The sequence below is a fragment of the Phallusia mammillata genome, chromosome 4, assembly GCF_965637545.1.
Source record: "Phallusia mammillata chromosome 4, kaPhaMamm4.hap1.1, whole genome shotgun sequence".
NCBI lineage: Eukaryota > Metazoa > Chordata > Ascidiacea > Phlebobranchia > Ascidiidae > Phallusia > Phallusia mammillata.
The window spans coordinates 10,186,588-10,214,211 of NC_137255.1; the positions used below are offsets into that span (position 1 = coordinate 10,186,588).

The 27,624-nt window shown below is 35.3% G+C and overlaps 1 protein-coding gene across 1 annotated transcript; it reads right to left on the reverse strand.

Moving 5' to 3' along the window:
• Positions 1 to 2,658: 2,658 nt before the first annotated feature.
• On the reverse strand, positions 2,659 to 23,460 carry LOC145222771 (dynein axonemal assembly factor 9-like). The gene is made up of 25 exons (XM_080088971.1): positions 22,747 to 23,460; positions 22,570 to 22,665; positions 18,254 to 18,331; positions 15,503 to 15,531; positions 15,092 to 15,219; positions 13,627 to 13,829; positions 13,028 to 13,256; positions 11,403 to 11,594; positions 10,557 to 10,645; positions 9,929 to 10,123; positions 9,529 to 9,683; positions 9,006 to 9,097; positions 8,497 to 8,596; positions 7,838 to 8,088; positions 7,376 to 7,583; positions 6,895 to 7,028; positions 6,554 to 6,709; positions 6,360 to 6,451; positions 5,958 to 6,168; positions 5,599 to 5,774; positions 4,230 to 4,411; positions 4,037 to 4,166; positions 3,727 to 3,871; positions 3,220 to 3,326; positions 2,659 to 3,144 (listed from the first exon to the last, which is right to left on the reverse strand). The coding sequence occupies exons 1-25, from the start codon at positions 22,809 to 22,811 to the stop codon at positions 3,051 to 3,053; spliced, it is 3,537 nt and encodes a 1,178-aa protein (XP_079945097.1). The 5' UTR covers positions 22,812 to 23,460; the 3' UTR covers positions 2,659 to 3,050.
• Between the last annotated feature and the right edge of the window lie 4,164 nt (positions 23,461 to 27,624).

Here is a 27,624-nt window from a genome sequence, read left to right on the forward strand (position 1 = left end):
AGCTAAAAATAGCGTTAAAGATAAACTGTCGACTCTTTGGGAATCCATGATGTGCTCACCGGATTTTACCAAGGTACGGTACTGGCGGAGCCACGGAAAGCGACAGAGTGATTGAAATATTGAATTGAAAGTTTCTTAAAAATATATAAAACCCAAATTTTAAGAAAATGCCATATTCTCAATTATTAATGAAATCGTACTGCTTATACTTTCTGCCTATATGTACATAATTACTTAGTATCGCAATCCATCGTTTACAGCGATGTATAAGTTATAAAATTTGACCTCCCTTGCGAAATTTTCTGCCGGCGCCCATGCTTGTGGTACACGAACAAACGTTTTGGCGACACAAGTTGTAGGAATGTAGGCTAAATTAAAGCACAAAACTTGTGTCGATAAATTATTTGCAAGTATTTGTGCTTCGTTATAATTTGGTAATAAATAAAATGAAAATGAGCTTCTAGGGTTATCAAGCATGAGTTTTTCTAGCCTACGCCTTGCCATATATGATGGCATAATCCATGCTTGGCGACCGGCTGATTCGGTATGGCGTCTTCAATGGGCCTGGCATACTGTGACATAATATACGGATTTTGTTAAGGAAAATGTAGGATTTTGTTGCGTAGGCCCCATGTATACCTATAAATTTTCATGGAAAAGGAAAAGCTCTTGTTTTATTACCTGTATGTTTTGCATTGTTTGCACACAATTAGCGTATAAAAAGTCCACGCGTACAGCTGTTGGTCCTGTGATGCATAATAATTTGAACCAGTTTTTGAGCTAGCAAAAAAATCTTTATGATAGTAAAAGTCTCATAAAACAACATGTACGGTAATTTTTTAAAAAACAACATTTTTCAAAAAAAACATCTACGGTATTATTTTTGAAAAAAAAAACGGTTTTTAACACACATACATGGCCGTTGCAGTGGTAAACAAAACATTGGAATCTGTTCGTTATTCGTTTACAATTTGCATACAGAAGTCTAGTGAACCTGACACTTAACTCTGAAAAAATCGAATTTCAGAGAATAGCAAGCAAATAAATGCAAAGCACAAAAACACGAGGACAGAATCTCACAGGCCTATTTGTATTTAGGGCGATAACAGCACAACCGCTTGGGAGTAAACATGAAATGTGATTAAATTAATAAATCGTGTTTTATTATTGTAAACGTTCAGCCTTACATTTTTGCAATATCGTTCTAACCTGAAAGAGGAATTTATTGAATTTGCCACACAGGAATACACAGAGCAAAAAAACGAAGGGCAATTTGTGACATCGCAGACAAACGTGCTGTGGCACTCACACTAGACCAGTGGTTCTCAACCTTTTTTCTTTCGTGGCCCACTTTCATTGGAAAAAATTCTGTGCCCCAGTAAATTTTTGAGATAGAAAGAAATCAACTACAAAATAGGTTCAGAACAAAAAACAAAACAAAAACATTCCTTCTCAATTCCTCCCCAAGCCATTATTCTTGTAAAATTGAGTGTAGTGACACAAATGAAAGTAAATTCTTAAAAAAAACTTTCTATTTGGTTGGTCTGTGGCCCAATCAAAATGCTTCCATGGCCCACTGGTTGAGAACCACTGCACTAGACGTAAAAGAATTTTGCAGACTAAACTAAAACAGATGGCTTCCAAGTAAAGGCTACATTTGGTTGTCGGACTTCCTGGAAATGAAATGATACACCACAATGAGTTTGTAGCGCTTCGACTTTGGTGGTAAACATTGACATTTGCAACTTAAAACTTCAGTAGTTTAAATGCCATTCGAGTACAACCACCGCAGCATTCTCGAATTGCATAGTTAATGATAGGTTTTGACCACATATCAAATTGTTTTGAAAAGAATTTGCGCATTCCTTTTTTCGAGTGGTTTGTTTATAACCTAGCCCAGGGGTGCATACCTGCGGCCGCATGGGACCACAGAGTCGAGTTTGTGCGACCCCAAACATGTATATGAAAATGTATGTACAGGTGGCAGACAAGTATATGAAAAAAATGAAACTAATATGCAAAATATTTTATTTTTGATTTTAAAGCTGCTCTAAACAGAAACAGAATTGGTGGGACTGGAAGTATTACCAGCCTATAGGCTATAGTAGCTACATGGGTCAGAATCGGTGTTTTGATCAATCTGTGCATCAACTTAGAATTTATCTGTTTTTAGGCGCCATTGGATGATGTGACAAAAATATATTTCTTTTTTCAGTAATTTTGAAACAAAAACAAGCAGGATATTGGCGGCCGTTGGTGAAACATGGATTTGCGAGGCGGCCATTCTAGCAAAAAGGTTGTGCACCCCTGACGTAGCCGAATAATTTTAAGTTGCATGTTTTGATTAATTTACTCAAATGAATCAGTATTTTTGAACGAAACCGGTTTTGTTCAAACCAAAACCCGAACCGAAATGCCTTACCCGACTCAATTTTGCGACAAATACAAAAAAATATAACACACCAGGCCATTGTAGGCAATGTACGAATCAAGCCGGTTTCCCAAGCATTCCCATTTAGCAAGACACAGGATTTTGGTTTAACGCCTTTAATGGCCCTGGCTTACTATGAGTATGCCTGATCGCTGGTCTGCCTTGACGCTTCAGGGTTATCCCAATATGAATGTATTAACTCAGCAGTTTTAAAACACACAAAAACATATCTACTTTTGTTTTTATTCTTTTACGAAAAAAAGCAGCACCAAACCAACTTTAGAAGGTACACAAAAACTTAACTGTTTAAAAATATAGATTTTTCAAAACAAATGAACAGTGAAACAATATGAAGAATGTAAGTTGAAAATACTAAACCATAGTACAATATCACAGCTAAAATTCTAAAAAAAATAACCAACTTCTAAAAAACGAAAACTTACACGTGTTCATGAAATTTAAAAATCACAGTTTGCAGCAAAAATTGTTTGTAAAAATAGTACAGTGTTTTTTGTCGTGAAATTTTTTTTTGACGAAGTTGGAATTAAACACTTGTTAAGGCACTTGTAACATATTTTGGTAGCATCTAATCATGTTTTCCAGAATTACTGCGAGATATTTAATCAAACATATCAGCCAAGCTCTCCTTCTCTATTTTGTGGTTAAATGCGTCGATTTTTGCATTTTCTTCAGATAGATAAACATCTATGAACCTAAATGAAAAATTTATTGCTTATTTTTGGAGATTCCAGTTTTTCAGTAGAGATATGCAGAAAAAAGTTTCTTACTTGTTTAGGTGTGGATGATGATATGATCTAGAATTGTCCAACAAACTGCAGTATTGTGTTCCGTTGAAGAAAATCCCTTCAGGTAATGGATCAGTGCTGTGGGCATCCTGTAAAAACATTCGGGTTGGGTCAAAACTGAAGGTGTTATTTTTGGTCGATCACTTACACTTCTAATAATTCTCGGACATCGGGTCTGTTTATGACATTACACCTCTATGACGTAACAATGCGTTGTTACATCATTTTGTGACGTATACGCCCGTTAAAAGTTTTTTGCGCCGTTGCCATAACTTTGTTTAATTTTGTTCAGCCCTTTTAGATCGCAGAGCATCAATTGAAATGACTGGAAGAAACTCAACATGGCAATGCTTGGAACCGACAACTTAAGTCACCCTGGACCAGATTCAGTTTGCGAGATTTCAGTAAGCTTGAAAGCGAGTCAACAACATAACCTGAGGGTTAATTTGCGACAAATCACGTTGTTAGGTTTTGCAACATTTTTTTTACCTGAATCGCCTTGATCTCGGCTTTGGAAAGAGTTGTTCGTGTTTTGTGGCATTTCTTCGTCGGTTTTTGTCGTCCGCATTTGCGCAACCAATCCTTCAGAGTTTTCTCGCATAAATCGACTCCATAGAAGGAAAGGTTGTATGGCCTGCAAGGTAAAGAAAGGACGAGGTAAAATAGAGGATTTTAAGTTGTTTCTTTTTTCTCCAGAACCGCAAGGTTAAACGAAAACTGTCACAATACACACGTTGCTGCATAAATTTCGCGGTTAACATACAAAGACAAAAATATGTGTGTTTAAAACACGCTTTACCTTGAAACTTGGTTGTTTTTGCTTGGCGGAGGGGCGGGTGCCTTAATCTGTGTGGGTGCACTTTTTTGATCGACTGTCAACTGACCAGTACACGTCACAAACGTGACGTCATTGTCGCATCCGGGTGAGTCTACAAAATCCAACATTGCATAAGTTACACCGAGGCTGTTTATTATCACAACATATTTTGTACCTGTGAAGGAAACAATGCCATTTACTGCGTACACGTTTTCAGCGTATGGGGGCGGGGCAAGGGCGTGGCGCAGAGTTCGGAGTCGAGCTGAGAAAGTTCCCCGAAGAAGAGGTTGCGAAAAATCCAGGTTGACTTTCTTCAAGGCAAGCTGAGGTCGACCGAAGTCGAAAGAACCATTCCATCTGTAAATAGGGTTTTCAATCGTTTTGAAAACTACCGTAGTTGAAAATGATGCAGTGACTCCCTGGTCCAACCTGGGGGTTCGTGAACGCTCGTGGAGTGTTAGGGGCCATCTTAAAGGCATAACCAGTTTTTCTTAAGTTGTCATGTTTTGGAATAGTTTCAAAATAGAAACGTCCTAACGAATACCCGTAAACCACAAATATTAAATAGTACTGGGGCAATTCAAATTTGGAAAGAAATGTCAAGTTTTTGGGAAAAAATCTCAAGTACTAACTCGTTTATGCAAATTAGAAGTCTTTTTGTGATACATAAATTGTTCAAAATAAAAATATTTAATACAAAACATGGCTGGTATTTCGTAAATGGTTAGCCCAATACGTTTTATATGTTACTACTTGTTGTTTTCAAATACTGCGAAAAAAAGCGAAATACATTTATCTTATGAAACAATAAAATACAGAAAATTTCCTACAGTCATGAATAAATGACCAATAGTGGTCGCAGTCTAAAGCACACTGTTTAATACAATATGGTTTGCTGTGTTTGCACAAAGCCCTGTAGTCCCAGAGCTAAGTAATGTACTTTATTGGGTGCAACTGAAAGTATAGTACAAAAGGGAAATTGACTCGGGCAAAAACAGTAATTATATTCGCTATCCAATTGAAACAGTCCTTTCTCTAATACGAATCTACAGTCTAGACCAGGGGCACAACCTTTTCGCTATGACGGTAGATATTTATTTCACCAACGGCCGCCAAGCGCTTGCTAGTTTTTGTTTTAATATCACCTATGTGAAGAAATATATATACCAACTTAATGCATGGTTCGAGCAAAACACTCATGGCGATCAGTGTTAACTGTTTATGACGTCATCATAGATATTGTAACGCTTGTGGTGTCAGATATTTTTTCTCATTGTTTGCACACAATAGGCGTACTAAAAGTTCAACGCATATGGCTATTAGGCTGGTAACACTCTTTCTAGCCCAACAAAATCTATTTTGGACTGTTTCGAAAAACATTATTTTGTAAGAGTTTTATTTACGTAACGACCGCCAGTACATGTATTTTAACATACTTGTTTACGGCCGCATAAACTCGTCTCTGTGGGCACATGTGTCCGTACGGCCGCAGGTTGTGAACCCCTGGTCTAGACAGTTAATCCAGTAAAAAAACAAACCCTTACAGGCCAGGAACGGAGAGGTGGCGCGTCTTTATGCAGTCGGCCGTGTTAAACGCTGATTCGCTGAGAATTAGGTCGAAATCACCAGAGCGTGAAGTATGTCCGTCGGCAGCCAATAGGAAGGCAGCTTCTGGGTTCACGGAGCGAATAAATGTTTTCATGTCGGCAAGGTTTTTGTCCTGTAACAAAAGACAAATTTTGCAACGATGTTAAATAAAGTTTCATAAATATTACATAACATGCGAAATTTGTAATTTTTCAAAGTTCTAATCGCATTTCGTTGGAGGCCAAAATCGTTAAAACTTAAATTTACATAAAATGTATTTGGGATTAAAAAAAAGTGGCTTATAATCATCAATTACCTTCAAATCCTCGCTGGACCCAGTGAAGGCAATACAATTAACAAGACCTGCTCTGCACTGTTCAGCCATTTTCGGTAGAAATCGTTTGTGCTCCAGTAAACATGACAGTGGTTCCACACAAGTTGTCACAGCACCCACATACATGTTGTTTTTGGTGGCTGGGTTTGGATGGTTGACTATACTCTCAATTACTGGACCAATGTCAATAAATCTGAAAAGAATGGTAATATATTGTCTAGGCTTTTCAATTATGTCCTGCACTTTGTTGCAATATGTTAATATATTTGTAATGTCGCAAATACAATAATGAAATAGGTTCCGGAAAATTCTTTACACATAGCTATGGCTATTTGTTGATTGGAATTTTATGAATAAACATCAAAAGTATGAATTAGTTCTTACCCCATTACTTCCACAATTACTCTCAATCTCTTAGTTGCAGCAGCACCCGGTCTCATTGCTTTACGTTTTGAAACAACATCAGTGAGAGTTTTCTACAAAACAAAACTCATTTTAAAATCTACATTTTTTTAATCATTTTAACAAAACAGTTGGTAAAAGTCAAAAGTTTGTTAATTTTGACTTTCGTAGCCAACCTGAAAATGTTGGACATCCATTGATGAGGCATCTCTATCATTGCACTTGACTCTAACAGTGACCCATCGAACTCTTTCCTTATGCAAAGATACAAGTGATGAGCATAGATGGTCGACATGGGAACCAGGTAAACCTGCCACTACACTGATGCACACCTGTGAGTAAAAACTAGATATTTCAAACAATGGACACATAAATATAGACACTTGAATTAGAATTTTATTTGATGAAAACAGCAGGAGTAATTGTTGAAGAAAATGGAAATCGTGTATTCAAAGCAACTGAATTTTTTTATTTAAATTTAAGAAACCCATTTTTTTGATTTATTAATGTCTTTCACCTTGCTATCATTTGCAGTTTTGGAGGGTTGAGCTTCTCCATTTTCATTTAGGTCATTTAGCAGCATTCCCATGTCACAGTCTGGGACCACCACACCATTAAGAACAGAACTGATGCCAAAATGTTGGAAAAAATCTGTAAACAATGTTTTTATTTTTCAAAATTTAAAGTGCATCAGTTTACCAAAAAGGAAAGAAAAAAATTATCAACTGCCAAATGGTTGGTACAAATAAAACTTTATGTTAAATACAGTGTTTAGGCACAAGTAAAGCGTTTATACAATCCACAATCCAAAACAAAAGAAATCCAAGCTTTCATATTATCTGCAAGTAAGTTCTGACCATTTCAAAAACATATTGGGTTTGAAAAACATTTACCAAATACCTCAACCTACAATCAGTAGCCCACATACAGTTCATTTTAAAGCAGCAAAAATAATCAGTTGCATTTCAAAAACAAAAAAAATTAATTAGGAAACCTACATGACAAATGTGGCTGCAGTGAAAGAGCACATCTGTTTATTTTTGCCAACCATGATTCCGAGTTAGTGGTCATTGATGAACGTGTGTGCCATTCATAAATACTTTGAGCCAACGACAACTGTTTATTGAACGATGGCTCAGGTACATCAACTGTTATGAAAGTAAACTTTGAGGTGTCGTTGGCCAGAAGTTCCAACACTGGTTTTACCTGCCATAAAATGAGAATTAAGGGATTCTTTAAGTTGGATGCCAAATAGGTTTGTGGTAGGTTTTATTTATGTTTGGCCCATGCTAGAATTGCTACATGCTGAAAAAAGTTGTATTTAAAACGCTTATGTTTGAATGTTTTTTTGTTTACCAATGCTTAAATTGTGTGCTTATCTATTTCAAATACTAAAGTTAAACACCAACAAAAAAGAGTACATTTTTTTTCTCACTGCAAAAAACATTTTATTACCTTACCTTGGAATTGAATGACTTTATGGCTGTTGTTTGTGGATAAAACATCAAAGCAATTGATGAGTTTTCAAGCAGGCAACTTGGCAAGTTATTCACACAACCTGGTTTTAGTTCAATGCCCAGCACAGCAACTGTGTGTGACTGGCTACTTTCAAACCAACTGAATTTGTGAACATAATCTGATTTGATGGATATTGGTGTACCATGAAGGAGATTAATGGTTAAAGAACCATCATCAAACCAACCAACATTGTCTGTACAAAAAATATATGTGCATGCAAAAAAATGAATTTTTTTCTGCTTGAATGCATGAAGAGTTTTTTAACTTTAATGTACAAATGACTAACCAAAATCTTTTTACAAATTGTAAGGTAAAGTGCGAAGTAAGTGGAAGGCAAAGTTGATTTAAAAATGTCCCTGACAACACAGCAATTTTTTGCAACTATGCATTTTAAACTTTAAGGTGATTATTATTTTGACTGGATTTCACAGCAATTTGGAACACTGTACACAGATCTGTTTATAAGTTTAATGAGGTAAATATCAGCCAAAATAGATGTAAAAAGACACACACTTTATTACTGAAACGTTTCCTCAAATCACAGGATTTTGTTGTTGCAAATTATTGATAGCATGAGAGCATTATTTAACTCAAAACTTACTGTTTTTCAACAGATATGCAAGAGGAACAGGTGAAGTCATAAACAGATTTTCAAGTGTGCACAACTTGTTATTGTTGTTGTTTGCATCCATTTCATCCAACTAAAAATGTTGACAGAAAATGTTAGCTTGGTACAATTTGCCAGGATTTATTATAATCTATTTTGTGCAATGATGACCATGTAGAATTTCTTTTTGGGTAATTTGGGCATTTTATTTGCTAAAACATCTCCCAATATTTATTTATGGGAAAACAGCCAAGATAACAGCACAGGTCATTGTTTAGACAAAACAATCTGTTGACATTTCTGACCTGAAGCAAAATATTGACCCAAAACCAAGCCAACAATAATATTTTGTTTTCATTTTGATTGAGCTTAATTTTACTTTCTCAGGCACAATTTGATGCACCAGAGTAAGTGAAACAAATTTGCAAATTGCTCTTATCTCATTAACTGCGGTATGAAACCAAACATTACTCGCAATGCAGCAAAACAACCCATTTTCATACCATCCAATTGGAGTAGGCCGGAACACCAGCAGATAGTACAAGGTTGCAACTATGCCTGGGGGCGATGCTTTGTGTTGCATTTGAGTCACATTCTGCAAAAATTGTATAAGGAACCTTTGAACATTTCACTTAGGCTGGCAATCGATTGGCCTTAAGCAATGTGAAATCGTTATCGGACACTTATCTAACGTTTTCCCCCTGAGTTGTTTATTTGAAATGACCTGAAATCACAAGATTAAAGCATAGAGTGCCACTTTCTTAATTCATATCTTGAACATAATTTTTTTTAGAATTTTAAAGGTCGTATGACACAGCTGCCTTATAAACTGTTTTCATATTTTTAGTGTTACCAACCTACACGCAAAGAAAAAGAACCCTTTTGGTCTTAAGACAGTTCAGTACAATTTGCAATGCAGTGCTTATATCAATGATTATGTTCGTACAAATGTTGCTACCATTTACATATAAAGCAAATAAGAAGGAAAAAACAATAGTTGGTGAGCATTAGGTACAAAATTCATACCTGTTTGGACACTTGTAATAGTCGATTCAATAAAAGTGTCAGAAAACATGACATTTCCCAGCAAGTTGCCATTTTCTGTACTTTGAATGTTTTGAACAGAGACGGTTACCCTTTTCACATAACATGATACCACATCATCTGTCATTGGCAAGGGCCTAAAACACCAATTAATAACTTTAAGCTTTATGTTTTGGTTTCATTTAACACAATCCTAAGCTAATAATTCATGTAATTCATAAAAAGGGTCAAGTTAACCTTTGCATAAAATTTTTGGGCCACAAAAACAAGCACCTGAATTGAATGGTCGACAGACTAAGAGCAAAGGATTATTCTATATTCTCACATATGCGAAAAAATAAATTGTTCTAATAAATGTTTTGCCAAAATAGTTCAAACCAACCTTCCACAGTTGTCAACAGCTTGCAAAGAAAACTCATATGCTGCTTTATGAGACAAATTCACAATGGCCTTGTTCATAATGGCCTCAACTGCCTTTTTAGCTTGGTTGACATTTAAAGAGGTACAGAAAACATCGATTGCCACTTTGCATGCTTCCACGCAGGCTGAATACATACTTACCAACTTGGAAAACTCCCTATAAAGTTGAATTTAAATTTTAGAAGCTAGCGAAAGCTTTCAGAAAAGAAAATAACACAATATTTGGAAAATAAAAATATAAACAACGTAAACCAGGTTACCACTCATACTTTTTTTAAAACCGTACAGTCTACAAAATAGGTCAAAAAAATTTGTTGTCAAAAAAATTAATATTTTTGGGGGGAGATGCCGTTTTCATGCTTAACTATACTTATGAGTAGCAGGATGTCCACTCACACTGGGCTTAAACTTGGATTAACAACATGATTTAAAAACACAACCTGAAGTACACATTGCTTTTGTAGTTCAACAACAAAAGGATAAAAACCAAAATTTTCTCAAAATGCTATATAAATTGAATTTAAGCACCAAATAAAACATTTTTTTCTCTTTTTAGCTAAACATAATTAAAACTGTAAAAGAAAACCAACCGTTTGCTGGCTGCTGACATATTCCTCGGATTGATGAAGTAGGTTCGCGTACAAGCGATTGGGCTCCGTGGTGCAGCAGAGTGTATAATCTTAGAAAAACAAGAACAATCGCTCAAGCATGAAGCAAAACAGGTAGGTCTGGTGCATCAGAATTTATTTTAAGAATTAGGACAAATTCGCTTAATGCATGCCTGACCCTGGCTACTGACTGGAAAATTGGCAATGAACACCAGCATAAATATCAATAATTCATGATGCTGGGAAGCAACCTTAGCATAACACAGCAAGGTAGCATGTATTTCAAGTCTTTAGGATAAACATTTAGCCTTAAATGCCAGGCTAGCAGGTAAAAACATTTCCCAAAAACAGATTTTTTGATTTTTTTCGTTAATTGCTTTTTTATGGTTATCTACATCAGTGGTCGGCAACTGCTGGGCCGCGGCCCGGTACCGGTCCGCGAGAAGTTCATTACCGGGCCATATACTTTTTCAGGTTAACTGCTTCTAAACATTTTGCTCATGTATCCAGCGGATGATAAACTAATTTAGGCGTTTTCATTGCTAAAGGCCGGTCCGCCATAAAATTTCGGTTTCAAAAACAGTCCGCGGTAGAAAAAAGGTTGCCGACCCCTGATCTACATTACAGGTGAACTTTTAACCTATGACACATATTCTAAGTTAACTTTACATTTTCAAAACATACACAGAATGATATTTTCCATCTTTAGAAAAAAAAATTAATAGGATTTTCTAATTTCACTTTAGAGTGCATATCAGTTGTAAAAAGTCATTTTACAAGAGTCATTTTTGTTTTGAACAATTAATCAAACTACACAAATAAATGTACCATATGCATTGCGCTCCCATTAGATCCGCTGTTTCCAATAGTAGCAAGTTTTGAACCCATACAGTCTCTCTGGTCTGCGGTATGAACCCCAAACTGCACAAATGGATGAGTTTCTGTGTTGCCGTCTCCGTTTGCAGTTGGTGAAAATGAATGTTCAGAGAGACGTCCATGTCGAAAGTAACTTCTTATTGGCTGTAAAAATCAAGTTGCATTTAATCTAGGGTTCGTCAACCAATGTTGGGTCACGATTATGACCAATAAGACCTTTTTTCAATTAAAACTCCGGTCTCCTTTATGTTTAGGATTTTGTCATAATTTATTATGTATGATATCACATTATCTTCTAATTGACAAAATGGTAATTTTTGAATTTGCAAGAAGTAATATTGGTGTATGTACAAGTAAGCAACTTGATAATAGGTACCAGACCAATAACTACTTTAAAAGTTACAAAGATAGCCCTGTTGCAGTGTATAGCTGTCTGTTCTTGAAAGGTTAGCTTTTGTTAAGTGCATAACATATTTGATGATAGTTGGCAAATACTCAAACAGAAACACATTAGGGATTGATAAAGAAAGCAATCCCTGGCGTGTCACTGTAAAAGTAAATACCATTGTTGTTTTGTTTTTGTACTCTTGCAAGCAACATACAAATATCGCACTTAATTCACATATTTAGTCACAAAGCGAAATCAAAAACACAAACACTTACAAAGACAACATAAACTGTACACAAGCACAACCACAAATTCAATGTTGCATGTACAAATACACTGAGAAGATAGGAATTGTAAACAATGCAGTGACTCTTGTACCTGCAGTTTTTGTATGTGCCAATACAAAGAGTCACTGTAATAGTTCACAATCATCTTACAAAACTCGCTTTAACCCTTCTGTGCCCTTCCCATCCCTGTCAAGTCTGGGTGAAATAACGACTGCTCTTATGTTGTGTGCTTTGCTCTCTAATGGCTAAAGTGTTGTGTGAATGGATATCTGTGACTGATCTCATTTTTCAGCAAGGCACAAAGGATCTGAAGTACACGCACTTCATATACACATACAGAGCTTTTTCTGATATTTTTATCATTTTACAGGAAAAGGTTTTTGTTTATTGTTGGAGGAAATGTAACATAGACCCCAGTATGTTAAGGAAATGTTTAAGAATTTTTTTGTGTGTGGAAAAAGAAGAATAGTAGTTAATAACCTAATAGTACAATCACTAGGCATGTGATTTAGAATTTTTGTTTTTCAGCATTCTTGGATTCTCAAAACCACAAAAAAAAAAACAAATTCTGAAAAACCTAATTAGGAAAATGGTTTGTAAAAACTATTTACAAACAACAGTAATAAAACACAACAAAGTTATTGATATAAATACAGTAAACAGTAAACTCTGGAAAATTGGATTAGGTTAATCCAGATCTTTGTATAATTTTGACAAAACTAGGAGTACAAATGATTTGTATTGTGGTAAGACTTTATCTAATCGCCACTGATTAAACCGGATCTTTGCCTTATTGGGGCAAATGTTTGTCTAAATGGGTCCAGATTGTACATCTCTATATACATAGATCTGTATACATATTTCCAAGCATATATTATCATGAAGCAAAAACTAGCACAAACCTCAAGTACTTGTGACTCTGTTACATCGGGAAGAGCTTGATACAATCTTGTTTCAGCATCACCTGAAGAGCCAGTGATAACATTCATTGCTTCCCTCCAGTGACGCTCAAACAAGGGAAGAGACTTGATGAGCATTTGTTCAAGAGAGGCTGGATCACATTCCTCATAAAGAGGAAGAAGTTTGCTGCGGATGTTGCTGACCTCATGGCACATCGTGAAAAATCCACCACTAAAAAATTAATCAAATGCAATCAAGACATTTAAGCCAAATAGGGAAGCAGAAAAATTGTGTTTAATGATTTACAAAAAAATATCTGTCTGGGTGATTTTTAGGCTCATGTGACTTGCAACCCAAAACGTTTTTAAATTTGGCTACATATTTAAGACTGAAAAACCTTTTTGAAAACAGCCAGCTACATCACCCTGTATATTACCAAACCATATTTTTGAAAATAAGTAGACTAATCTGCTGTTAAGATATAAATGATTGATGTTAAAAAGTCAAGTAAGACAGCAAAATCAACCATATATAACTAATTGTGCACAATTCAGTGGTACAAACTAAAACAGTATAAGATTTTTTATCTTAACACCCTTACCCTCCTATTCCTTCCAAGGCATATGACTGAATCAGAGGCCATTTTTCGACTTGAAACTTGTCAAACAAGCCATCGTCAAGATTCAGTTTCGAATGGACACTTCTGGAAGCATAATAGGGAACACCAAGTGATTTGCATCCCTTTATCATCTGCACGAAGCTCCTTATCTTAAATTCCTCTTGTTCATCTTCATCAACTTCACCCTTAAGAAAAAAATTCATTACAGAAAAGATGCAATGGCAAATGTTAAAACTTATAAGGACCCTGCATTTATTTTTTGTCCTAAACCTATTCACACTAGCTAAATTTACACCTGAAAAGAAACAAATCATGTTTAATACCACATCAATACCTTGGTCCCCAAAAATATTTAAAATCTAAAGTTTATACAAAAACAAAATTAAAGTCTGAAGTTTGTGAGCTGGACACACAAAACTACCACAATTCTTTAGAAGCCTATTCAAAACACCTTATTATAAAAGGTAAAACTTACATACTTACTGTTTCATGATTAACCGTTTCTTTAAAAAAAATTCTGTGGCCCACAACACATATGTACAGGCTTAACCTACAAATATACCAGACTTCCTAGACACTAGGCATTTCCAAGGTGGCCTGAGGTTAGTAACATAAAACCCAGTGGGTTTAAAGTGAGAGCTATCCAAACCTCCTCAACAAATAGAGGTTTTCCACAAGAATAAGTTTCACAAGCAGTGAGTGAGTCACAGATGACAGATTTAAGACTTTTAACCTAAAGTTTCCAGTTGACTCGGTAACAATAACCGCAACTAGACAGACACACTCATTTTGTCAAAAAACTTTAGTTTTTTTATTAAATGTAGCATTTTTTACACAAATATTTTGTAAAGTAAGAATTCCTATGTACACAAATGTATATACATCAAAAAAGTACAAACATGGTAGACCTGCAGCATTAATATCAGTTATCAATATGCCTGACTTATTCCCATAGAACTTACTTTTTGATAAATATCAAATGCTACAATGTTAACAGCAAAAAAGAAGCATAAATCAAAATGCAGTATAAAAGCCTTGCTTAACTGAATTTTTTATTTTAATGAAATTTAAAATGAACAAGCCTTAACGCAATCAATAAAATCAGAGTATGCAATGACTAAAAAATGTCCACATTGCAACAGAAAAATGTACCAATTGGACTTTAAGACTGCAGTCCAATGTTTTAGTTCTATTAAAAACAACCGACTAAAACTCACCACATATTGATTCACATTCAATATTTTAAACAAGTTTTAAATTGTTTAAACTTTAACTGCATACCTCTATCCATTGCTATAAACCAATACTGTCAGTGTCACTCTAAAAGCCCAACCCAAAACTGCACCATGGCATGAATTATTAATTAAAACCTAGATGGTGTGATGTAAGTCTTTAAAACTTCTGATGTTTGGTGTTCTTTTGTAAGGTGAAAAGAAGCAGTTCTTACCTCTGTTTCTATGCCCATGCAAAAGATATCCAAGTTTTGCCAGTGTGCTACATATGGTAGAAGATAGTTGTACAACACACTGCTACAGTAGAGTGACACAGATGATGGCCGAATAAGAATTATCACATCTGCATGTGAAAAAGCACTTAATTACTACAAAGCAAGTGACAATATACTTTTTTTAAATTAAAACAATAAAAACACTGTAACAATTTTTTCAAAAACTATTGCCTTTTTTACAAATATTTAAGCAAACATGATTTAAACAGTTTTTAGTGTCATCTCAAATTTATCGCAAAAAACAGTTACAAGTGGTTTATAATTAGCAAACAACATTGCATAATTTCAAAAGTAATTACAAAAAATATTACATTTTTTGACAATTAAAATTTAAAGCAGAACAGTGCTTACCATCCAAGTCTTCCTCAGGTATGCCACTTCTGCAAAATATGCCATGTTACAATGTCGAATATCAGGCACAACATGTGCTACACAGGTTAAACACAGACTACATGCTTTACACACACGCTGCACAACACGCAGCAGCAGAAAAAAGCTTGTCAGTAAACTGGTCTGACAAGTTTTTCACAGTTCAGATTGCTATCAATTGCCACATAGGTAAGCACATGCGGGCAACCATCTGCTTTTACAGCATGTACTCTCAACACAGACACCACTTGTCAGACTGGAGAGCCCTGCATGGCTCATTGGCCACGTGGTTAATTCACGCATTTAGTGCAAGTAGGTGTACATCTGTTTGTTTTTCACACAGGGGCTGGGTAGAAATATTGTGTGGGTAAATCTGTTTAATAAGGCTAAATCAACATGCTTTGTTAAACATTATGAATACCACACTAAGTGACTTTTATTGGCAATTAAATATTTTATGTATATACCCTATCAAAAAATCATTTAAGGCACCAGGATCTTATGTTTTAAAGATCCAAGGTTTACTAAAAATGTCATGCTGCTTCAAATATGTAAATTACAAAACAGGCTTCCAGTTTTTCATAGTTTAGTAACAACACCGCTTTTTAATTGACCTAATAAGTGTTTAATATCCCATAAATCACATTATTTTTGACACAAGCATCATAAAATAACACAATGTAAAATTAGTGAGAAAACTATGGCAAAAAATTATCTTTACTGATAATAACTTCACTTTACTGAAACTGATTATAACTAGAATGGTGGCTTTCTGATATACTTCCATTTTATATATTCTATACGATATTTACCAATTTACTATACATATCATTTGATCTACACATATGGTTGTTTTTGTAAACAAAAACTAATGGGTCCCCACATGCGTGTTTTTGCGGATTTACGGTAAACAAATGTTGCGGTGATTTTTTAATTCTTAAGAACAAATTTTTAGAAAGCATTAACCCAACAATAAAAAAAATTTGTTTGTATTTTTTTGCACTATTATTGTCGTATAATTACAAAAACAATAAAAAAGAACGAAACAAATACTTTCAATTTAATCTCTTGCTTTGACCCAGATATTGTCGTCCAAGGTCGGGTTTTAAACACATTTTTTTTCTAGAAAGCTGTAACAGTTGTGTTACAGACAATTAAAAAGCGATTTGCTGCAAGTGTATATATAACTTTTCATTTAACTTTGTTTCGCAAAACGAGTTTTTCATTTAACTTTGTTTCGCAAACGAGTACCATTGACCTGTAGTAACCTTTAGGGTGTACACACCAAACGACTGTTTGACCTTTTGACACCGTTTTCAATAGCACGCCGTCCTTGGTGTTCAACAACACCGTTTGACCTAATATATACATGCCTTGAGTATTTGATTCAAAAAAAAAAAAAAAAACGCTACGTTATGGCGAAAGAAAGTTCTGAACTGTGTTAGTAATACCTACTAATTGACCTTAAGTAACCCGTGGTCATGCAGCGGCCAACCTGACACTGAGCATTTAAAAAAAACTTTTATCTTGCAAAAAAGTCAAGTTTATTTTTTCATATTTAGTTTGTTTGACAAAGTTTTGCTTGACATATACGAAACCGAAGCACGCTTATTAGGTTTAAATCGCGTCATATGTGTGAAACCTTTGCCAAAACTGAAAATGTGAGTGATAACTTAATAAAACGACATAGCATTGCTGTGCAAAACAGCTGATTTCTAATCACCGAAACGACGTCTCGTAAAACGTCTGTCCAACGTCAAGCTGAGCCCTCCCGCTCTGCCCTATTATTCGTAAACGTACTCTCTTGGGACTTCTGCCTACAGTGTCTTTCTTGACCAAATGAGCGTTAGACACATTTACGTTTCGGGGGCCTGTGGGTGTGTCGCTGGGTCATTCGGGGTCAAACTTCAGGTGGACCAAGTTCAGATTTATATCTAACATATGTCCAAATTTCAATAAATTTGAAGCACTCTTTCTTTACTAAACGAGCGTTACAAACTAGCGTTAAAAATTTTACGTTTCGGGGGCCTGTGGGTGAACCGCTGGGTAATTTGGGGTCAAACTTCTGGTGGACCAAGTTTGGATTAATATCTAACATATGTCCAAATTTCAATAAATTTGAAGCACGCTTTCTTCACTAAACGAGCGTTACAAACCAGCGTTAAACATTTTACGTTTCGGGGGCCTGTGGGTGAACCGCTGGGTAATTTTGGGTCAAACTTGAGGTGGACCAAGTTTGGATTAATATCTAACATATGTCCAAATTTGAATAAATTTGAAGCACTCTTTCTTGACCAAATGCGTCTCACAAACCAGCGTTAGACAGAAAAAAGAAAAAAGAAAAAAAGAAAAAAAGAAAAAAAGAAAAAAGAAAAAAAGAAAAAAAATACGGACAAAAACAATATGTGTCCCCTTCAGGGAAGGGGACCCATAAAAACAATATTTATTAAAGACAATATTTTTTTTTCAGGAAGCATACATTTTTTTAGGTACAAACAACATAAACAAATAATAGCATTGACAACAAAAAAAGAACATCTCAAATCACACATGGCTATAACTAATAGCTGACCCTAACTATTTGAAAAAGTATAATTACAGTAAGTGTCAAGCTAATTGTTTGTTTACAATTTTGACACATTTACTTTATTTAATTGAAATCTAACAAGGGTTTTACACCAAAACAAAATCTAACACTGGTGTTAAAAGACTAAGAACAAAAAGATCACTTACTCTTCCAAATCTGGTAGACGAAGATCATAGAAGTTGAAAAATAGAAAGTTGGCCAACTCCCTGCATCCTTCATTGTATCTAAGATAATTAAGAAATGAATACAAAAAACTGTTAATGGTAGTGGTAACATCGAACGATCATCAAATGCACTGTGAACACCAAAAACCTTGAGATGGTCAATAAAACATCATCAGTTGAAACAAAACTTATATTCTCAACACTGCCATCTAGCAGTTGTTTTTCCAAACAAATCAGTTGCTTTTTTATTTAATTCTCTTAGTACAGAGATTCACAACCTTTTTGTGGCCGTGTACCACTTTGATCGTGTTCCACTTTGATCTATAAATGTATTACAATGAAGAGCTTAACACACTAATGCTCAATCTGTAAGTGCTTGCCTTTCAATGTGCTTTTTGCACTTGCAGTACACCTCAATTCGCTTAAAACTTGTTTAATGGTGAGCGAATGACCATTTTTGTCATAGTTATAATGACAAAACAAGAGACTATCTGTTCTGTTTTTGTAAAGTTAATTTGTTTTAGTAATGAAACGGTGTTTTTAGTAACAAACATTTTATGTCAGAATAAGCAATTCTTGTGCAAAAATCCAGAATAACTACGGTCATAGGCGCCGACTTTAATTTTTTCCCGGGTATGCCATATATATTACATCACAAATTAACGTCATGAAATACCAAATTCATTTTTTGTCGCTACATGTGGTGAGACTACGGTAAAGCTTGCAGTATGTAAGTTCACACCATAACTACACCGTCAGTTCCTTCTGTTAGTGTTGCGATTTGACGCATGTTTGTCCGCAGTAACGCCGCGTTGCACATTACAAAAAATGGAACCCACTTGCTGAAATTAAGGGGAGGCGGAACAATAAAGATAAAAAAAGATTTAGCTCGGACGTCACCGCACGTCGCAAATTACTAGTGTTTAACATTTATTTTCTCTGTAATAACTAATACAAAAATGCTTTGTTTTTACGCAACAAAGCGCACACACTTCTGGCATAGCCGTTACAAAAATCGTTTTATACGTGATAAAGTCGCTTGTTTCATTTACAACGTGTCGCATTGAGTTGTATGTGACGCATTATTAACTTTAAAGTTTAGAGTACTTCAAACGATGTCCTAAACTGCCAGAAACTTTTGACAAGCTAACACGTTAATTTTGATAGTATCAACCTTACGTTTGTGACGTAACAATAAGCGTTGTTATTTTTTCGGTTGAAACTAGTCAGTCTTTGTCCTTACGATATAGGCAGTTAGAACAAAGATTGGACTATTCTCATAATTTAGTTGACAAACGCTAAACTTTTTTATCACGTGGTTGTTGGCGTATACCTGGGGCAGCAGCATTTCCCCTCCTCCCATAAGCGAGCGCCAACACCTTCGTTTTACTTTTTTTGCCACTCTTTAATGTTTAAATTCCAGTGCTTCTTGAAGAAGTTACAATGGTAATGAATGCGAATAATTCATGGGTTGTGAAACAATAACCGCGATTGAAATCAATTGTGCACGTTACTTATTGGTTCATATCAGAATAATTTCCACTAAGCATATAACGCATGACTAACGTTGGTCCGATTCTCGGGTATGCGGCATACCCGAGGTTTTTGTCCGGGTATGCCTGGCATACCCGGCATACCCGTGTGTCCTATGACTACGGTACTGAAAGGTGTTTGCATACCACCGGGAATGCCGTCGCATATCACTAGTAGTACACACACCAAAGGTTGGGAACTACTGTCTTGGTAGTATGACCCAAGTCATAACCACTATATGTACAAGTTCATAGAAACACACAAGGAATTACTTGCGAAGATATTTTATCAAGTATAACAAAATAAAACTGTCTTAGTTTTAACAAACCCAATGTTTAACTAGAAAGGTGGCTTTCTGATATACTTCAATTTTATATATTCAATATCCTATCTTACCAATTTACTATACACATCATTTGATGTACACATTTGAGTGTTTTTGTAAACAAAAACGAATGGGTCCCCACACGTGTGTTTGTGCAGATTTACGGTAGACAAATGTTGCAGTGATTTTTAGATTCTTAAAGACAAATTTCTTCTTTTTTACACCATTCTTTTTACACCATTATTGTCATATAATTACAAAACCATTGAAAAAGAACGAAACAAATAGTTTTAATTTAATCTCTTGCTTTGACCTTGATATTGTCGTCCAAGGTCAGGTTTTAAGCACAAATTTTTCTGGCCGTAACAGTTGTGTTACAGACACTATAAATTAAAAAGCAATTTGCTACAAAGGTTTACATAACAAATTGTTTTTCACTTAAGTTTGTTTCGCAAAACGAGTATCATTGACCTGTAGTAACCTCTCAGAGTGCACATGCCGAAGACCGTTTGACCTTTTGACACCATCTTCAATAGCATGCTGTCCTTAGTGTTCAACAATACCATTTTGCCTAATTTATACATGACTTAAGTATTGATTGTTGAATTAATGGTCAAAAAAAATGTTGAATTGATGGTCAAAAAACAACGCTTATGACGAAAAAAGTTCTGAACTGTGTTTGTAAAACCTACAAGTTGACCTTTAGTGACCAGTGGTCATGCGGCGGCCATGCTGACAACGAGCATCAAAAAAACATTTATCTTGCAAAAAAGTCAAGTTTATTTTTTCGTCTTTATGTTGATCAACAAAGTTTTGCTTGACATATACGAAACCGAACCATGTTTAATTTAAGTGTGAAACCTTCTTTAAAACTGAAAATGCGCATGATAACTTAACAAAACGACATAGCATTGCTGTGCAAAAACAGCTGATTTTTAATCACCAAAACAACTGTCTAGTAAAACGTCTGTCCGACATCAAGCTGATCCCTACCGCTCTGCTGTCTTAATCGCAAACCAGTGAGTTTCTCCCTTAGGACTTCTGTCTGACTGACAGTGTACACATATTATGGGATGTAAAGGTAACCATTTGGACGATTAAGGCAAAATTTAAAATATAAACGAGTAACCTACTGCAAACAACAGTTCAAAATTTCAGCAAATTAGGGCTTGTATTTCTGGCTTAAAACTAAAAATTATTTCAGGGTTTATGGAGTGAAAAGTGGGTGAATTCTATTAAAAATTACAATATTCTTAAAAGAACCTTGCACTGCACCACCCAACAAAGCATGAAACCGCTAGATGATGAACTTTAGTCAGTACAGCCGTTATTTAAAAAATACATTTTGGGGCCTGTGGGTGAACCGCTGGGTCATTCGGGGTCAAACTTTTGAAGGATCAAATTTGGATTAATAACTAACATCTGTTCAAATTTAAATAAATTTAAAGCAATCTTACTTGACCAAACGAGCGTTACAAACCAGGGTTAAACAAAAAAGAGAAAAAAAATACGGACAAAAACAATATAAGTCCCCTTCAGGGAAGGGGACCCATAATGAGACAATCCAATGAGTAGTGGGGCCAGTGGTGGGATTCAGCCGGTTCGCACCGGTTCTATAGAACCATCTATGAGTTTAGCGAACAGGTTAGCATTACTGGTTACTGTCAGAGTGTCAGTGGACTTTTTCTAACAGAACCGGCTGAAAAATATGACTTTGGTGATAGAACCGGCTGACAAAAAATTAAATACCACCTCTGAGTGGGGCCATTGAAATTAGGAACAAGCTAAATTATAACCAAGTTGGAAACAAAAACATAATTAATTTTAAGAATCATGTGAAGGTATCCGTAATCTAAACATTTATTTGTTTTCTTTATGTTTTACTTTTTGGACAAAAATGTTAAGGGCATCTTGATAGCAAAGCATTAGTTTAATGCATGGTTACTTTAATAGACTTTCCACATACTGATAATTTATTTACCCAAAGTTTGAAAAGTCAAGACAATTTGCAGAACAGCCATTGAATGTATCATAAAGCACTATTTTTTCTTAATTATTTATCATTTGTATCCCCCTAAAAACAGTTAATACTTTTTTGCTCCACAGAAACCTTGTATTCTGGGAAGGTTATAACACATGTTCTTTTTATCTTGAATATTGCACTGCAACAGTACCAGGGCTGTTCGTTGTAATTTCAGTGTTAACACTTCACTAAAAGGTGACATGACTAGTGTCTTTGGGATTGGTGTCAATAATACTGGGGTTGATAGGTTTGCAGATATTGATACAAGCTTCTGTTAAATTTTCTAGTTAATAAACAGCCAATAATTTTTAGTTATATATATACTTTTTCTAATGGGAGAGTTTGTTAAACAAGCCTTCGATGCAATAATACTTTTGACAGAAAGTATTTTCATGCTATTATACTAAAAGTATATACCTGCTGTCAATTCCTAAAATTGCAACAATGGCATCTTCATCACTATTGGTTTGATCACTTGAAAAGAGAGATTGAACACTTCGAAGGCGTTTAGAGCTGTTTGTAAAAAAGAAATATATAATTAAACAAACTAGACTACTAGAGCAAACAATCTGTCCGTTATTGACAATGTTCTACCTGAGATACGGTGAGAAAGATTGTTGTTGAATACTTCTTCTGGCAGATGGTGGTCGCTTCTTCATATTTTCACAAACCACAAAAAATCAAGTGTCACCTATTTCTTTTAAAAAACACAAAAATGAAACTGTTGAGTGTTTGTGGAAACAACTGGCAGTCAAATCAATACAAAAGATTGACACATAAAAAAGGTTTACAATGCACAAAACATAGCAGCAACCGGCAATACAAACAAAGCGATTTTTTATTTAAAATCATCCTTGTAAAATATTGCACAAAAATATGATAATTAAAAAAACAGACAAATTATCCCAGGGGTACGTGTACCCCTTGGGGGTACGAAGCATCAAAGCCGGGGGTACGACATGCAGGGTGAAATTATATGCTATTTAGGAAGAATGCGTAACAAGTTACTTTGTTATATATCTAGAACGGGTTAGTTTTGTCCTACTCACAATAGTGTTTTCATGCATGCATTTAACACCCAAGTTATAAATACACTGAGTTTAATTCCTATTATTACAATTTTATTTACTTCCGTCGGCCATTGTAGACAGGGGGTACGAGAAAATTTTATGAAATCTCAAAGGGTACGAGCGCAAAAAAGGTTAAGAAACACTGAATTAACCAATCCAGTGACCAGTGGCACATGTGCAATGTGCACTACAGTCTTTTTTAATTAGTTGAGTAGATACAAAAAACAAACTATAGTTGTTACAAAGCATTCAATAGTTCTGAAGCATGGTCAATGTCACATTGATTAACAGTTTCATTTCTTTCTGTCATCTTTAACTTCAATTCTGGTTTACTTTCTTCTGGCTGTTTTGCAAGAACTTCTTTTACATTGGTAAAATCTTTGTTAACTTTTTCAATTTGATTCTGAATGTTTTTTCTCAAATTTGTGGTTACAGGTTTTGCCAAAGTTTTTGAACGATTCGATTTTTTGACTTTAAACACATTCAAGCTCTTCTTTGAATTTTTGTGATTCTTTTTGACTTGATTTTTTATGTTGGTCATTGGTTTTTTCTTTGCCATTGTTGAAATCTAAAAATAATATTTGTTATGACATGCATTTACCTAATTTAAACCCCATTAACAATATGGTACAAATGCAAACTTTTCACTTTTATCTATATTATGTAGAATGTAGTATTGTAGTTTGATTAAAGGAACAAAAAATATTTTTGAATCAAATAGTGTTATGCAACGAGAAACATTCCTAACCCCTATGAAAACGTGGTAGCAATACAGAAAATCGTTTATCTTAGCTACAAGTGAAAAAGTTTCGATTTCGAACCTCGACATTCGAAAATCGGCAAACAAAACAACATGTCGTTTAATCGGATGATGGGGGAGGAATGTTTAAAAGCACTTCTTTTTACTTAGAAATTTTCCACAATCTTAGCAAAATAACGATTCACACCAAAATCGGACAGAAAATATAGTTACGCACAAACAGGTATGTTAGGGTTACCATATCTATGTGAGCCAAATTCCTGGCGGTTGAATAAATATATTTTACGACACCAAACTTACGTCATAATGCGTTATATCGCATGTTGTTATTAGTGATGTACGGAATCGGCTAAACTTCGGTTCGGCCGAAACCGAATATTCGGCCGTTTGTTCCGAATAAATTCGCCACGTGAAGAGTCGTACGCTACACGTTTGACACAAAAAACGTTTGACACAACGGTAGGGTCCATTTCACGCGAATCTAGCGTATCTAAGGAAAGTTTGTTGCATCATAGACAAAATAATTTACGATTATGCGCAAACAATCGTCTTCGTTTGTTATTTAGATAAAAAACAGTAGGCCTACAAAAGGTGTGAAAGTGAAACAAGGGAAAGCTCGATCGTTACTGCAAATCTCTACCTTTTAGCAGTTACTTATGACAAGCTGGTAGTCCAGCAGCTTCCATAAAAGCATTGAGAACCTTGCTATCATTTCCGACACACTGATGCCAGCAATCGACGAAACCGGGAAACAGACTGCTGATTGAGTTTAGAAACTCGGGTGCCATTGTGTTCAATGATACCTCGTTGCGACAAAACAATATCCATGTTTGTATTTTATTAATCTCGTATAATGACTGTATTGCTTAAAATTTGCTGTTTTGTGAAGACCGGTCAGCGATGAATTTTTCGTCTTAAAACATTGTGCAAAAAAGGTTGCTGACCCCCGCCATAGTGCTCTTCTACAAGGTTTTCGTTTGGTAATGAAAAATACAAGCTGCAATCAATGCCGATTCACTGCGGAACGGCAATGATTCCAATTTTCTCATAAGATAATGGAAAATTTGAAAGCAATAAAAGAATCGAATATGGATAGTTATCCTTTCCCGTACTTTCGGTCCATTGGTATTGATAACTATACGCCATAATCACGATGTTTAAAGCCACATTTGTCGCCAGAGATCGTCGCTAAAGGAAAAATATCTTCAAATCTGAAGCAAATTTGAAACAATTTTGCTTTTAAACAAACGTGCTGGAGATAAGCCAAAAACGTGGCTTAAAAATGTAACCTGTTTTTGTTAGTGCTTTGTTTATGACGTCAAACACAGCATTGTCTGCCAGTGAATGTTGGGCCATTGTGCAAATGTGTTGTAATCAATGGTTAAACTTAAAACATTTTTTAAACGTTGCTATGCCAATGTGAAACGTTACAGCAACATGTTGCAATTGCAAATTAAACAGTATTTCAAACATCTTTTTTTTTCATCTTTTTTTCTGATTTTGACTAACGTTGCATTCTATAAAAAGTTTGTTTGGCTTTGGACTCACCTCTCCCTAAAATTAATTTTGCAAGTGTAGTGCATTGTTTGCGAGCACAAACGTTTTTAAAACGAAACAAATATTATGATGCAATACCTTATGGCGTAACACAAATTTTGAGTAATGACATACGTGGCAAAGTTTTTAGTTTGTCAGTTTAGAACAGGGGTCGCCAAATTTTTTAACTGCAGGCCGGATCATTTAACAATCACGCTCGAGAGTCGCATGGGTTACAAGCCCTGACGCAGCCCCAAACTGGCGCACGCGAGGCGATTTTGACTGGTCCGCAAAGGGTTCATGTCTTCCCACGATCTTATTTGTATTCAGATTGTTCCGCTGTTTAATTGTAAAATTATGAAAACTATAGAAGTGTCACATACCAACTAATGCACGTTTATTCCAGTGTTTCATACCGGAACGGAACGGAACGTTATACCGGAACGAAATAAATAATTTTTGGCTAAAATGCCGGAACGAAATACCGAAATAAAAAAATTTCAAAATACCGGAACGGAACGAAATACCGTTATATTTTATTCCGGTATTTCGTTCTGAACATTTGACATGAAACAATTGCTGAAAATTTCGCGCCGTTAAGCTCTTATAATTTACATTCGTTTGACCATCATTGACAAATGTTATGCGACGTAACAACTACCGACAATAATTTTGTGTGTTGCAACTTTCTTTCTTTTTTCGCTTAATAGCTGTAAAGACCACAAAGGAATGTTCTTTTGTTAAGACCGAAATACCGAAAAATACCATTATAAAGTTATTTCGGTTAGACCGGAACGAAATAAAAATATCGGTCCAGAACGGAATAACGAAATAAATAATTTGCTCAGAACGAATACCGTTATTTCGTTTCGTTCCGTTCCGGTATGAAACACTGGTTTATTCTACCACAAGGAACTAAAAAAGCAATTGTTCGCGCACAATTACTATTTTTTGCTTTTGTATGTGACGTAACACACTGCTTTTGGATGATACTTAATTATGCCTTGTTATCCTGTTAGACCAGGTAAAATTATTACTGAAATGTATTATATGAATGTTCGCACAATCATTAACGTCCCCGGGCCGTAATTATGATCCCTGGTTTACAACATAGGCAACGGAAACCTTTGCTGCATGTGTTGTCGTTTTTCGGCCTGTTTTAGGGGGGCGCGAAGTGCCCGACAAACACCTTAGGGGGGCGTGGACAAAAAAAGGTTAAGAACCGCTGTGCCACATCAAAGCAACCAAAACATGTCCTGAGATAATTTAATACGTCAGTAGACGTGTTCTACTTTCAGCAACAATCTTGGCCCATTGTATGTAGTAATGTAGTTGAACAAAAACCATGTTCTATCTGACACTATGTCCAAAAATTACTATTCTATAGGGCAAATATGAACAAAAAGGAATATCAATGCATGGAAAACAGGCTTTGAATCGCAAATAATAAAGATCAGTAAACTTTTTTCAAGCTAAAGCAAAAAAGAAGCTTATTTCATCAATTCTTTATGTATTATGTAATAGGTTTGTTTGGGTAAAAAAGTTTTTAAGTTTTATCCTACTTGACTAACCAACGCAAAGTTTATTGTTATGCCGCACCAAATGTTGTCAACTAAAATCAATTGAGCTAAAGTGCCACGCCCCTACCACACCCATATAGTTGTGTTTCCCATACAGAACTGAACACTTATAGTTGTGATTTCGATCAACAATTTCGGGATTAAGTCGTTGATTATCACCAAAAAAAATATTGCCTTTAATTATTCATTGCCAAACACACCTCATATTTGAAAATAAATGACCTAATATAAAACCGAAATAATAATATAAACCAAGTTTGTTGGCAAAAAATCTCAGGATTAAAACATCACAATTGGTAGACGTGCCTGAAGAAAGAAATATATTACACAATATAAATATGCTTTTATTCTTGTTGTTATAAATCGGTCAATTTAGAAGCTTGCATTATTTGCAACATTCCATTGAGCTAAAGCTAAAGGAACGATCTTGTAAGACACGTAAGTTAAGTGACGTTTCGCCTGTTAACGTCTTGTGACGTGCGATTTGTCCACGTGAGTCACATGAGAGGCAATCGCGAACCGTGAC

What these genes read in the sequence shown, in the direction of transcription:
- LOC145222771 (XM_080088971.1), bottom strand. Translation starts at nt 22,811, where the DNA reads ATGAAGAAGCGACCACCATCTGCCAGAAGAAGTATTCAACAACAATCT. An exon ending in TGGCATTGTTTCCTTCACAG is followed by an intron (nt 4,167 to 4,229) that starts GTACAAAATATG and finishes TGGATTTTGTAG; the next exon opens with ACTCACCCGGATGCGACAAT. An exon ending in AAAAACAACCAAGTTTCAAG is followed by an intron (nt 3,872 to 4,036) that starts GTAAAGCGTGTT and finishes TTTACCTTGCAG; the next exon opens with GCCATACAACCTTTCCTTCT.